Here is a 14238-nt window from a genome sequence, read left to right on the forward strand (position 1 = left end):
CGTTGCGGAAAATGTATAATGTTAGTAAGAACATAAGGGGTTGATGAAACAATTAATTTGTGTTTTGATGATTTACCTTCTAAAAAAATGTGTAAAGTATCCCACCCCCAGAAGGGGGCATCTCGCACCCTCAGTGGGTGCATGTACCCCAGGATAAGTACCACTGATATATATATTATTTAGTTGGGAAACATTTGCACGTAATAATTAATACACTTTGTTATCATTTGTGCCCAGGTCACTTCTGAAAAATAAGTCAATACCTCAGTGTGCTTACCTGATGAAAAAAAGTTTATTTTATTTGTATAACTTTTCAGGTGATTTGTTTACCTTTCCTTATACTATACTTTGCACTGCTATCGTGTTTTTGTATGGTCTGTTGTAACGTTCTGTCAAAATCGGTTTTCTTGGGTTGAAACAATGCTGTTAGTATAACTTATTTCGCACCGTACGTAGCCAACCGTGCGAATCGGAGGTGCGGGACATTCTGCTAATGCACTTCTCGAAAGCCGTGTGATCGATGGAATGTGTAAAAGAAAATCTTTATTTTGTCAGACAAATATGGAAATAATACATTGATATAGTTACTACCTATTGGAGATCAATGGCACCCAGTGCCGTGCAACTACATTACATGTAACTCTTACACACACTCCGTCTCTCTGACCTGTTTATGTGTTATGAAGCCGGGCTATTGTCCAAAACGTCGCCTGTTGTATATATTGTTCTTTTAAGACGACAGTGTTGACGAATTTGTGTTGTTTTGCTACTTAACACGTGTAACAGCCCATATATAAATGTGGCAGCCCACGTGTATGTGGTTACAGCTGGTGTTGTTAGGGGGATATTATATGGTTGGGCTGTAGAGACGTGGCCGGTTAGGAAGGGCACAGTTGGGGGGGGGGGATACAGCTGGTGTGCATCCACCGGTCATCTCAGTCAGCCAACCCATGGCACCTGCTGGGTCTGTCCCGAGACCTTTTGTCAGCGAGCCTTCGACACTTCACGTGGCCTCAAAGTGCACCTAGCTTGGCACAGGCGCCCACGTGGGGACGTCACCGTCACTTGGTGGCGAATGGCGTGGGATTGGTTTGGAACGGATCGTTGGTTGCCTCGGGAACGGTGGGTAAACAAAGGAGAGTAGAGTGGCGATTGTGTTTGGCACCTGGCGAGAGTGGTTCGGTTTGGAGGGGAGATTAGGAAGACGTGAAATTGCGGATACAAATACAATACAGGAATCGTTCATTTAACCTATGTTGATAGCTCAGCCGGAGACTGATCAAATGTAGTTAAAGGGCTCCACTTGACTATGGGAACCTCATTTGCCAGTAAAAATATGATAATTGTTTTTTTACCCTTAAGTTTTGTTGCCAGATTGAAGGGTAAAAAAACAATTATCGGGCTCCACTTGCTTTGTTTACTCTGTATATCACACTTCACATATACATAGCGACCCATGTTAGATAGCGTTGCGTTAGGATACATTTATTTAAAGTTCTTGTTAAAGTTGTATTGCTTTCATTAAACCTCGTCGTTGAAACAGACTGAAGTCTTTATCACGGTCATAATACACGCACAGCCCTCAACCCCTGCTACCTGACTACTACAATGACGCTGTTACAGGGTAGTCCAGATGTCTTGTGACCCCCATAATTAATTGACCCGCAACAATGTATTTCCTTTGCATATTTGTTTTTAATAAACCTTACCTTAAAAAGATTCACAAGACATCTGGACCACCCTATAAAACACTCTGCAATACAATATTGATGTTTTTGCTGTGATCACCCGGCAAAACGGGACCATCCGTGTAACAAATGAAACTCCCTAATACATGGGTGGGACTTCACGAAACCTATAATCAGCACAGTCTCAATACACAATCAGCCATTCTCCACGCTGTCAACATCCCCATCAGCTGCAAAGACATATCCCCCATATCGCCTTTAACAGACTGTTGGGGCCGGAACGGCAAACGAGGGGGTAGGTGGCCAGTAGCACGCCCGGCCGCCTTTGTCTCCCCTAGTGGCGATGTTTATACATCGCACCAGGTACTCATTTGAGGCTTAGTCAACCTAGCGGAGGCCCAGGACCGGTTCAGATAATCGTCACTGGTGTTGGCCGTGAGCGGGAATCGAACCCGGGCATGCCAGGTTCGTATTGTATGGCGCTAACCGCTGCACCACCGCTCCCCGTCAGCTGCACGACCCACCCACGTGGGCAGGCAGGTGTCGTGTGAATAATAATTAATTATTATGCCTCGCATCAGCCAATCACAAGCGGCGACTCGTCGTCCCGAAAATAACAGCGAACGCGATTGGTCCACGTTGTCCGTAACTCGCCGTCGTCACGGCAACGCGGTTGCTAGGAGACGAGAAGCTCAGGCCTAGTGCTCGATTGGAGCCTAAGGCCTGTGCGCCTCACTCTTTAGATGTTTTAAGAGCCATTTGTGCAAAGTAAGAAACACATTTAAAGTTAAAATTTGAAGATAATAAAGGCAGGGACATGGCCGGGAGGGGCGCCGAAGGCGGTTTATGGGCGCCGGCCGGCACGGCCTTCAGTCCGGCTACTCGAGACCTACTGAGAGGTGAGAACTTCACGTCAAAAATTTCAATTTAATTCTATTAAGAACATTGTATTGCCGTAATTGGAATTAAGTATTGCGCAAGCTGCGAGGTGAAATGTTTGCACGAGACGACGCAGGAGACGTGGACCGGTTTGGTGCAATTGGCGTGACACATCAGCAAAGTCTTTGGACATTTACGCGACTCGCCAAGCTGTGCCACCCATACGGATTAACCCCGTAATCTTTTAGAGGGAAATAGAGTTTTCAAGTCCATACGGCGTAAAGACGTTTCAATGCGGGAATATTTGTTTGTTTGTGTTTCTCCCTTGTGATGGGACTTTGTAGGATGAACGTTGATATGTATGACGGCACGGGGTGACCAATTGGGTCTGAATTGGTCTGTAATAAGATAGGGCACTGATAAGGGGTTGAGAGGTATGAGTACAAAACAACTATTAGGTAATTTTAAAAAAACTAGATTATTTTTTTGTCTATTTGTTTGTGTTTCTCCCTTGTGGTGGAACTTTGTAGGATGAACGTTGAGATTTATAAGGGCACGGGGTGACCAATAGGGTCCGAATTGGTCTGTAATAAGGTAGGGCACTAATAAGGGGTTGACAGGTATGAGTACACAAAAACTACTAGGTAATAAAAAAAACTAGATAATTTTTTTGTCTATTTGTTTGTGTTACTCCCCCGTGGTGGGACTTTGTAGAATGAACGTTGAGATTTTTAAGGGCACGGGATGACCAATAAGGTCTGAATTGGTTTGTAATAAGGGGTTGACAGGTATGCCACTGACAAACTTCGACGAAGTGATGATGGCAATGAAAATGAAGCCGGCTTTTAATTCTAGATTTGAAGTTTTCGTGACTGCAAGGATTCATACTGTTAGGTTTTTTCGGTAAAGTCACGTAGGTAAAAAAAAAGAAATCAATTAAATCAAAATAACTGTAGTTATTTGTCTGTGCCTTTTTACACCTGATGAAGGAAGCTTGTGTTGCCTCCGAAACGTCGTGATTTAATTGATTTATTTTCATTTATTATTATTATTATTTTATTTTTACCTACGTGACTTTTACCGAAAAAACCTAAGCCGCCTTTTGGCTGCTAAACCATCGAAACAAAGACGGCGGGGGTCACCGCATCGCGCGCTTTCTGCGGCCGTCTGGAACGCACCTTCCGATATTAGGGACGCCACCGGAGCTATGCACTTTTAAATCAGCTAGATTGAAAAACTAATGTCTTTAGAACTGCTCTTTTGTGTTTAGTTTGTTGTGGCCCCCCCCCGCACCTCCGATTAGCGCGGTTGGCTACGTACGGTGCGAAAAAAATGCAACGTACATACGATTGAATCTAGATTGTACATACGATTGTGATGCCTTTAGCCAAGGTTGTGGGAGAGTTTGGTTTTCCTTACATGTGCATTTTTTACAGTGTTTAAATGGTTAAACATATGTAACTGGATTTATTAATGCAGTGGTTCAATTCGTTTCGCCCATTAAACCGAGGTTTAAACCGAGTTTGCTCGAAACCCGTTGCTGATGTGAAAGCGGCGCTTTTAACTTCAAAATTACTGCCAGAGAGCGCCTCACCGCGGCAGGAAATGGTTCTGTTTTACCGTTTTTGTGTCAGTTTTAATATTGGATATCACCGTGATTTTGCCTAACAGTTTAATGAGGTTACTTAAACACAAACGTATTAGTACACTTGTTTAATGAAGTTATAAAAATGATTCTTATTTTGCCTCTCATTTTTTCCACTTGCTAATTGTGCCTCTTTTGTTGTTGCAAATCCGCATCTCCTTTCATAATAACTCCAGCATTTGTGATGAATATTTTTTCTCTCACCAAATGTGCTGCTGATCCCTTTCTCTTCCCAGTGATGATGAAAGAGGCTCGCCTGACGAACCTCCAGCAGAGACACCTCACCGCCAAGATCGCGAGTAAAAGCGCACCCCATCTCTCTTCGAGCACCCTTCCTTCCCCCTTTGCCGAGTTATTGCAGTTCGATAATCGATTATCCGGCTTCCAACATTATCCAGTGGTCCGGGGCCGATCCGGTGAAACTGGCAAAACAACTGTTCCAAAGGCCAGTCCGGCGATCGGCACCATGTGCGTGACAGATAAAAAGGAGCTCTGTTTGATTTCAGTTTAAAATATTATATACAGTGCATTGTACACTACATACAACTTAAACAATGAAAATACTGAACGTATATACATCACCTCATGCACAGTCTGCGAGATTGGAGCGGTAAGTACGTTACAGTAAATACAATTTTTTAAAAGTAGGATGTTTATTTTTGTCCATTTTTATGTTTAGTTATGCCAATTTCACACAGTAAACACATTTAAAACACTGAAAAAACATACAATACATAAAACACGTCATACAAGAATGTGCAAAAATAAGCTATTTTAAATGATGTGATTATCCAGCATTTTTGAAAATCCGGCACCCCCTCCCACCCCCAAAGCACGCCGGATAATCGACAAACGACTATCTCATCATTTCAGTATCTCATTCGGGTTGACTTCCCACAACCACCACGAGCGTCGCCCGGAAGGTTCCTGGAGCCTCTGGTCACAATGCCACGTGGGGGCCCCTCTTGTTAAAAAAATGACAAAACAGAATACCAGCCAAGTTGTGGCACATCCTCTTTTTAAATCCTTTATATTAAGTTCGCTTGCTTGCTTACGACCGTGCAAATCTTTCGGTCGTTTTTTAACCCACTTCCCGTGATCCAATCGAGCTGACATTTTCCACACAGGCTCGTTGTGCGTGACAATTAATGTTAGTGAAATTTTTTTTCCAAAATTTTACACTTTTTAGGACAAAAATATTATATTTAATTACCAATTGCTTAATGGTGCAATGCAATCATCTGACCCATAGGTGGCAGCCATCTCAAGCCAGAGGACGAGAGGACTCTAGCCGCCACGCATATAAAGGATTTATAGTGAAAAACTTTGTTTTTACGGGTTATACTTGTTGTGTGTCAGCTCCTCGGAAAATGTAACCTATTGACCCCCCCCCCCCCTCTGGGCTGCCCTGCGCACCACCTACAGAGTAATGTCGTCTCAAGCACAGATTATAGATTTTTCAGCATTGATTCTCATTAATTGTTTACTCTATGTGGTAAATGCCACATTTGTTTGAACGTCCCATTTGGTCTGCAGTCACCTCCTTACCGAGTAATTATCTCAAGAAACAATTTGTTCTGACGCCAAGCGATGTACTGCATGGGTGGTAAATGGCGATTATAAATATATCAGAGCTGTTCCCATTGTTTTTGGATGAACTGCCCATCCAATTCCGAATTGCCCCTATATCGAAGAAGAATGGGACCAAAGTGAAAGCGAACCAGACGATAATACGATAACTACAATACACTATACTTGTTGCTGCACCACCATGTCAGACCCTAAGGCACTCTTAGGGGTCATTATGGTCCACTGCTTATTCCCACAGCTCAGGGACCAAGACGAATGCACCCTGAGAAGTATTACAGTTCAGTGGTCATGCCTGAAGCTCGCAGAGGCATACACCTTCAGGATTACAGTATTAAGGTTTAGTGACATTTCTATAGGCTCGCAGAGCCATCTTTAGGATTACGGTTTATTGTTCCTGCCCAAGGCTTAGTGGCAGACGGAAGCACTCTTTCGACTACTATATTTGGATTTAGTGGCAATGCCAGTGCTCTTATTCATTTTCCCTCAGCTTGAACACCTGCTCTTTATTGGTTTGTCAAAAAATATAGCTATTCAATTGATCAATTGTAGAAAAACTATAGGAAAAATAAGAGGTTAATCAGTAAGTAATATTTATATTCATAATGGACACTTCTTTGTCAGCCCACTGTTGATGGCCTCTCCACTGCGTATCAGTCACGGGAGTTGATTGATCATACATAACCAATCTGGCCAGTGTGAGCTGCTGAGTGTGGGTTGAGATATCACTCACATCAACTATTATTAATTGCTGGGAAGCGAATTTACACCGCTGAGTTAAAAGCGCAATGCGCTAGGCACGACACCACCACTGCACCCGTTTAACAATTAAATTACAATGAAAGAACATCTTAAGACAATGCACATGAGATGGGAACCCAAAGCTGTGGGGAGAAGGCGGATGAAAGGATGGATAAGAGGTATTGTACAAAGATTATGAGAGGATCTGGTGCAGTTAATGGCAGAGGAGTTAAAGCTGAGAGGCAGTCATGGATAAATGAGAAGAGGAAGGTCTAGAACAAGTACATGAAGCAATATCGCTCTGCTTAAAAAAGTTTGATTGTTCGTGTCTCCAATCACATTTCTTTATCAAATGTTGGTCCATTGATTTTAATGCATTTTGATGAGTAATTGCAAGTCGAATATGATCTGTGCCTTCGTTTATTGTGACTTGTGTTTACATAATGTTTTTTCCTCCTTTGACAGAACAGTATATTTATTGCTAATGAGCAGCCTGATCGTCTCACCTAACATATTTTAACTCTGTGTACTTAGATCTAAATTGCACTTGTTGACCTGGCTCACCTTGCAAAAGTAAAATGTCAAATCAACCCATATGGAATCATTGGAGCTCATCGTTGAATGATATTCAATCACATACTATCAAGGGAAGCACACAGTGTTTTATGGATCCCCGTTCATTTAGCTTATTGACCCGTACCCAGTTACAGATTTCATGGGGAGGCCACAGAGCTGCGTGGGTCCTCATCATCATTCGAGCTCATCAGTCAGCCATGTCAAGCTGCAGACTGCCAAGGAGAGTTCATTGTGTTATATGTATCTTTCTTTTCATCAGGTCTCATAAGTGAATCATGCCATGTATTGGGGGCCCGTGGTGGCATTTCGGATTCACCGTGGCATTGGGGGGCCATATACCGCTATGTGCATTGGGGGGCCCATTGTGTTATATGTGCGGGGGCTACAGCTTAGCCCTGGTGCCAATGTTAAGTGGCATACAGAAATATCACGGGAATACATTTAAATTGAATGCACGGGACTTGTGCAGATGGCGAGAGCCTGCCGCTGAGCAGCCATGTGCCCGCCAGCGCCAGGCGGAACAGGAAGCCACCGCCACAGGCTCGCTCCACCGCGGCCTCCAGGGGAAGGCCCCACCTACGACCGGCGAGTGACTGCATGGCCGGCGACGCCTACGAGAGGGAGCAGTACCGCCCAAAGCCCGGCAGTGAGTCCCCTTTCCTTTTCAGCACAAACCCCACCCCGTGCTGTCAGTGACCACTCCTCATGGGCTTCAGGTTGAGGAGGCTCCAAACTCAGTGATGAGTGGAACGCAATGGCAGGGAGTGACGATGATGAGGAACTAGTTGCTGGGCTCCAGATGAGTTCTGTGATGATGTATGGACTGCATTCTCCCCTTGCAAGAAACTTTTGAATGGGTTCTCATCTTGCTTTATTTTTTTTCTGATTGCATAGGCATGCATTTGAGCGTCTGGTGCAGAAATAGCCAGTGATGAAACCACTGCCAGCGCATTTCAGTTACTCACTGAGTACCCACACACGTTGTTCTGAATCCATCTGAGATATGTTGAACCTGGGGTGGAGTTTGTATCGCCTCCTGGACCCAGAGCCGCGAGCCAACACCACACGTCATGGTTGTGGTTGCGCGGGTTTGAGCCAGCACTGTGGCGGTCATGTGCTCCGTGGCAGAGAACACCGAGGCCGAGAAGCAGCGGCTGCAGAACTTGATGGCGACGGGGCAAGCTGACGAGCAGGGCGGGACCCATCGACCCCGGCAGCCCAGGACCCCTCCGCCACCGGAGCCAGAGCTTGACAGATTCACGGAGTGTGGGTGACACCGTCACTACCAACCGCTACTGCCAACACCAACACTGCCGCCGCTGCTACTGCCAACAATATCACTGCTATCACTGCCACCACCGCCACCGCTACACCCAATACCACCTTTATCACCACTAATAGTGCCACCAATGTCACCATTCTTACTGCTGCGATTACCATCATTGCTACAAGCTACTGTTATGACCGTCATCATTGCTACCACCATGACTGCCACCATCACCATTACCACTGCAATCACCACTTACAGTCATAACTGTGATAATCACTACTCACCAATGCCTTGACTACAACCACCACCATCTGGCATTACAATATCTGCAACCATTGCCTCCACGGTCTCCTCTCATCCTTGTTCACATTCTCCTCGGTGTGTCTTGGCAGTGATGGAGGAAATTGAGGAGCGTCGAGTATTCCTGCAGGAGATGGAGGTGTTAGGTCGGAGCAAGCAGTACGCGCCTCTCATCCACTCGCAGATCTCCCAGGTGGTTCCAAGTGCAGCATGATGCACCCATCCAACTTACCCACCCAGTGGTAGTAGTGATAAAAGTGTGATAAGCAGGCAAAATGGCTTCCGGTGAGTGCCTATTAAATAAATATTTTTACGACTTGTTTTTTGGCAGCATTAGACATTTTGGAAGTTAGGTTGTTTGAACCAATTTGCTGTACTGCCTTCTACAGACATTTTGCACGTGGTGCCACCTGACCAGATATCGAATCTCTTTGTCTGTCACCAACAGAAAATCCGCGAGATGGAGGATATCGACCGCAAAAGGACGAAGGAGCTCACAGCTTTGGTGGAAAAAGATGAGGAGCGGAACTCAAATCATGTTGGCAGAGTCACAGTTGCCGAGTGACCTCGCAGTCCCTGCAGTGGCCACGGAGATGGGTCGATGTATAAACAAGAGGTTTCACTCCCAGTGAAGCCACCCAGGGAATTATCAGAGTTGTGACACGTGCTGCAGAGCAGACCTCACAGGTCCTGTAACATTGGGTGAAACTAGGCCCAGGGCTTTTTGCAGCTGGGTCTACCTCTCACTACGGCTGTGGCTACTACCAGTCACGTGCCACTTGCCAGCCTAACAGTCGAAAAATATTGAGTGAGAAAATTAAACCCCAGGTAGGGCATTGTATTCTGTTGTATCAGCCCGAATACCAAGTTGTTAAAATATAAATAAATTTGACTGTGTAACAACTGAATCTTAAATTCACACTGCGATTTCACTTACATACGTAACAGATATGGAATTATGCACCACACTCAGCAGCCAGTGATTTCCCCTTCATGCATAAGAAGGGTCCTTAGCGATTATGATAGTTACATCAGGTGGATGTTTCCGTGAGTGGGGTTTCCCATAATGTCCTGTGCCTCTCACATCTTATATCTTCACCTGTGAATTTTTATTTCGCTGACAGGAATTATCATTGGTTGAAGAGAGTGTGAGCTTAGTATGACGAGATAGAATATTATTTTACAACCTTGTCAATGCACTACTGGATGAAGGCCACTCCACATAGTGTTGTTCGTCGGGAGTTGTTTGACCATACTTCACTACACTGGTCAGTGCAGGTTGGTGAAGGAAGCACCCAAGGACCAGTTCAGACATCACTCACCAAAGGTATGAGCTGTGGCCAGGAATCAAAACTCCGGTCACCAGGTTCATAGCGCAGGGTGCTAACCACTGCACCACCGGTCGATTGACAAAGGCCTCTGAATTATGACTCGATATGTACATAAACTAATCCTCACACTCTAGTGTGAGTACCTCCCCGCTTAAATGCGCAACAGGGTGGTGCTAATCTCCACTCGCAACCCTAAGCCATCTGTCAAAATTCCACATTCGAATAGGGCCCTAGCCAGTCCCTACACAGACGACCACTGTTGACCTGTTGACTTCCGACAAAGTGGCAGCAGCTATCTGATGCACCCCACCCAACAAGTGAAATGGAGGCTGCCTCACACACACTTGAGCAGGTGAACACTTTTACTCAAACTACGAAACCAACTGATGAGTTTTGATTTAAAGCTTTCGTGACTGCAGGGATTCATATTCTTGGTTATTTCGGTAAAGTCACGTAAAAGGGAAACAATAAAATAATAAAAATATAAAACAATACAATTCTCACGACGTTTCGACTGCAACACAAGCAATCATCATCAGGTGTGAAAAACACAGTAAGAAAAACATTTTTGCTGTGTTTTTCACCACGCCCGGCCGCCTTTGTCTCCCCAGTGGCGATGTTCACACAGCACACCAGTTGCTCGTATGAGTCGACCTAGGGGAGGCCCAGGACCGGTTCAAATAATCGTCACCTATGGTGGCCGTGAGTGGGAATCGAACCCGGCCTTCATAGGTGTTCGCTAACAGCACTTGCCCCTACAGTCTGTTAAGGCTTTACGGGGGATCTTTGTCTTTGTTAGTCGATATGTGTGCGTGTGAGTTTATGTATGTATGTGTGTAGTGTGTAGTTCCATGTGTGTGTGAGAGAATCCATGTATGTGTGTGTAAGTTAAAATAAAAACATAATTGCGCGTGTAATTAGATGTGAGAGTCGATGTATGTGTCTGTGTGAGAGTCGCTGTGTGTAAGTCGATTGTGTGTGTGGGTCTTTGTATTTTTGTAGGCCCATGTATGTGTGTAAGTCAATGTGTGTGTGTACGACGCTGAGTAGTGTGTGAGTCTATGTGCGAGTCGCTGTGTGTGTATACGTCGATACGTCTGCGTGTAAGTGGATGTGTGTGTGGCTCTATGTGCGTGTGTGAGTCGATGTGTGTGTGTGTAAGTCCATGTGTGTTAGTCAATATGTGTGTGTAAGTGCATATGTGTGTGCGTGTAGGTTGGTGTGTGTGTGTGTGTGGGTGGATGTCTGTGTGTGTAAGTCGATGTGTGTGTGTCTTTTTTGTCCGGGCAACGCCGGGTACTTCCCGCTAGTTTATATAAAAACAGAAAATCACCATTTTTAACAAAGACTGCACAACTTTATTTCGGAAGCAACAATAGTGTTCTAGCTTAAGGCTGCAGAGCGTTGCCAAGTCCCGAAAGCAATTAATATCGCAGTGTATACATTTTACAAAAGGCAGAGAACATGTTAGAAACGGGAAATATACTGTAAAGTGTAATTGAAGCTTGCCCATGCGCTTGCCGGCCGCTGTGCAAATAGCCCAGACGGTCAGACAACTACTGCAGTCTAAAAACCCTAAAGTGCAACCACAAAATGAAACAAAAACGCAACTAAAATCAAAACGGCCGGGGTTCAAAAATGAAAACACAGCGGAGCCCCGCCGTCGGAGTCGTGGCGCCACCCCCCTTGGCGCCCAGGTGGCGAGATGTTAAGTACCTCGCCTGGTATACAGGGGTCGTGGGTTCCATCCTGACCCTAATGCCTGTATATTTGGCGTTTGCATGTTATTCCCGTGGGGATTTTCTCCGGGTCCTCTGGGTTTTTCTCTCCACATTTAGAAACATGCACTTAAGAGTATTTGGCTGCTATAAATTTCCACATAAGCCGCTTATTTGAGCTATAATTTGTTGACAGGTCGCTGCTGAAAAGAGCTGCGTAGCTCAGTGGGCCTTACCTGGTAAAGTACAAAGTTTTAGTTTAGTTTAAACCACGTCTAAGCGCCACCCTCGACCCGACGGCCCCCCAAACTCGTACTCTGGAAGAAGTGGCGGTCGCGGGATTAATTTCCGCCGGGTCCGAGCCGGAAAATATTCGCTATGGTTGTGGCTACTAGTCACGTGCCACCTCCAGTGTATCAGCGGTTCGGAAAACACTCGGTGAGAAATGAAGCTGTGAGTGGCGCTGACTGGGAAGGCATGGACGGCGATGGTGGAGGGGGGTGGGTTGCAATGGCGCCGTGACCTCACCCCCCACCGCCGTTATCGTCTTAAGTCTCGCTTGCCGATGATGCAGCCACCTTCACCACGGCGGTCACGCTTCGATCTTTCCGTTTTCCGTCTCGCTGGTGAGGGTGTCACTTTTGTTCTTTTTATTTTCAGCTTTTTCCTTGTTTTTCTTTGACTTCTCCTGCTTCTCCTTCTGCTTCTCCTTCTGCTGCTTCTCCTTCTCCTGCTTCTCCTTCTGCTGCCTCTCCTTCTCCTGCTTCTCCTTTTCCTTCTGTTCCTTCTCGGCTCGTTGCCTCTCCTGCTTTTCCTGATCCCGCCGCTCCTTTTCTGCCCTGATCTTCTCCTTCTTCTCAAGGTCCTTCTTCTCCTGCTCGGCCCTCTTCCTCTCTTTCTTCTCCTTGGGCGTCTCCTTTCCAGTGTCCTTGGGCGTCTCCTGGCCCGCCTCCTGGCTCTTGAAGATATCTGAAAGTAAGAGGAAACCGAGTTTGACGCCCGAGAAAAGACAATTCACGCAGCCTTCGATGCGAGAGTGATTGTTACGCGGCTAGCTTTGCCCCAAGTGTCGCCCATTGAAGCCAGCAATTCATTTTGATCATCCCCTGAAACTTTTCAGCGAAAGTAGGCAAGCATCGGGCATCGACAGAGCTGTTACATCACTTCCTGCGATGTCACTTCTTGCAATGCTACAGTATTCCCTCATTATTTACAAGGAATGTTCAGGAGATGCTCGTGAAGAGAACATTTTGCGGATATTGATATTGGCCTATGATAATTATCGTACGCGCAACGCCTGCATATGCTTCTAAAGCGTCGCTAAGTTTTCTTATCACTTCACTTTCTCGCATCACATTCTCTCTCATTACTTTATCTCATCACTTTCTTTCGATCTCTCTCGTTGCAGTCGTGCAGAATTCCAGATGCGATTCGCGGATAGCAAGTTCGTGAATAACGAGGGAATACTGTACGTTCTCATCGACAGGCCACGGGTTGTGGATTTGCTCTCCAATACATTTACTCGTAACGAATTGGCATGTTCTGTTTACGTGATAAACCTTACTAATTGGCTGTGTCGGATGGTGGCGGGTTTAACGACACATTTATATTTACACGATCTAACTAAAAAAACTTACATTATGGATCCTATTGGTTTGTCGACAAGACCACACCTCTTGACGCTACACTGTTTTTGCTCAAGACAGTCGATGTTAGACGCATAACGCCAGTGTCCTTCACGAATTTTCAGAGGGGGGCCTCTTTCGCCGATAAGACATCAGTGTGGGGGCCGCCACACATTTGAAATCATTGTGGTTTGGACAGCTCGATGGGGTGTTTTCACGTTTTGTGTATTTTTGGGGGCTGCACATCAGGGTCTGCACTAAAGGCCACCATGGGCTTGCCAGTGGCCCGCGGTGCAGTGTATATTTATATTTATCAGATAAACATCAATTAACCCGAGTATGTCACCTTCACATTATTTTACTCATTTTAAACTTTATACACTTGTTGCTCTGATGTTATTTGTAAGTCAACGTTGACTATGTAATTTTAGTGCCGTAATTTCCGCGGTTGCCTCCGCAGGAACGTGATGAATATGAACATCGAATTGCAGTGATTGTGAATGTCCATCTCTGCTGCATTAATCTTTGTGCTGAGGTTTTATGTAACATGAGCCAAAGTAACAGCAAATAAATACCTTTTGTAGACAGCATGTCCTCCAATGCCTTGTCTTCTTCTAATTCTCTGTTGAGAAGGAATAACAACAAAAAATAGTTCAATTAACTACAACAGGCTGGCTGTAAATACTTATTTACATGTGCTTATTTCTCCGTGTACCTTCTCGACTAACTGTATACTTGTGTAGTGACACAGCGCCGACCGCTGTCCAGCAGCAGCAACTGCGGTGGACACTTAGCGCATACGCCGTTGAGCATGTACACGGTGTGTGTGTGCCGGCAGGGCGGAGGAACTGGGGCAAGGTTCATGTAGATCTCGTGGG

The 14238-nt window shown here is 45.4% G+C and overlaps 2 protein-coding genes across 3 annotated transcripts in view; one reads left to right on the plus strand and one right to left on the minus strand.

Annotated features, from left to right (window-relative positions):
- Nucleotides 1-2376: 2376 nt before the first annotated feature.
- On the plus strand, nt 2377-9390 carry C5H22orf23 (chromosome 5 C22orf23 homolog). The gene is made up of 6 exons (XM_078857038.1): nt 2377-2587; nt 4449-4511; nt 7586-7762; nt 8245-8382; nt 8779-8879; nt 9135-9390. Exons 1-6 carry the CDS (start codon nt 2506-2508, stop codon nt 9249-9251), a joined length of 678 nt encoding a protein of 225 aa, XP_078713164.1. The 5' UTR covers nt 2377-2505; the 3' UTR covers nt 9252-9390.
- A 1962-nt stretch (nt 9391-11352) lies between these two features.
- The window catches only part of MICALL1 (MICAL like 1), a 47648-nt gene continuing 44762 nt past the window's right edge, over nt 11353-14238 (minus strand). For both annotated transcript variants that reach the window (XM_078857036.1, XM_078857037.1), the window contains exons 15-16: nt 13936-13982; nt 11353-12704 (exon numbers count right to left, since the gene is read on the minus strand). In XM_078857036.1, the coding sequence (XP_078713162.1) occupies nt 12328-12704; nt 13936-13982 (424 nt within the window). In that variant the 3' untranslated portion in view covers nt 11353-12327. The remainder of the gene's footprint in view (nt 12705-13935; nt 13983-14238) is intronic.

This window comes from Lampetra fluviatilis, chromosome 5 (assembly GCF_964198595.1).
Source record: "Lampetra fluviatilis chromosome 5, kcLamFluv1.1, whole genome shotgun sequence".
NCBI lineage: Eukaryota > Metazoa > Chordata > Hyperoartia > Petromyzontiformes > Petromyzontidae > Lampetra > Lampetra fluviatilis.

What these genes read in the sequence shown, in the direction of transcription:
- C5H22orf23 (XM_078857038.1), top strand. Translation starts at nt 2,506, where the DNA reads ATGGCCGGGAGGGGCGCCGAAGGCGGTTTATGGGCGCCGGCCGGCACG. An exon ending in TACTCGAGACCTACTGAGAG is followed by an intron (nt 2,588 to 4,448) that starts GTGAGAACTTCA and finishes TTCTCTTCCCAG; the next exon opens with TGATGATGAAAGAGGCTCGC. An exon ending in CCTCACCGCCAAGATCGCGA is followed by an intron (nt 4,512 to 7,585) that starts GTAAAAGCGCAC and finishes GGACTTGTGCAG; the next exon opens with ATGGCGAGAGCCTGCCGCTG.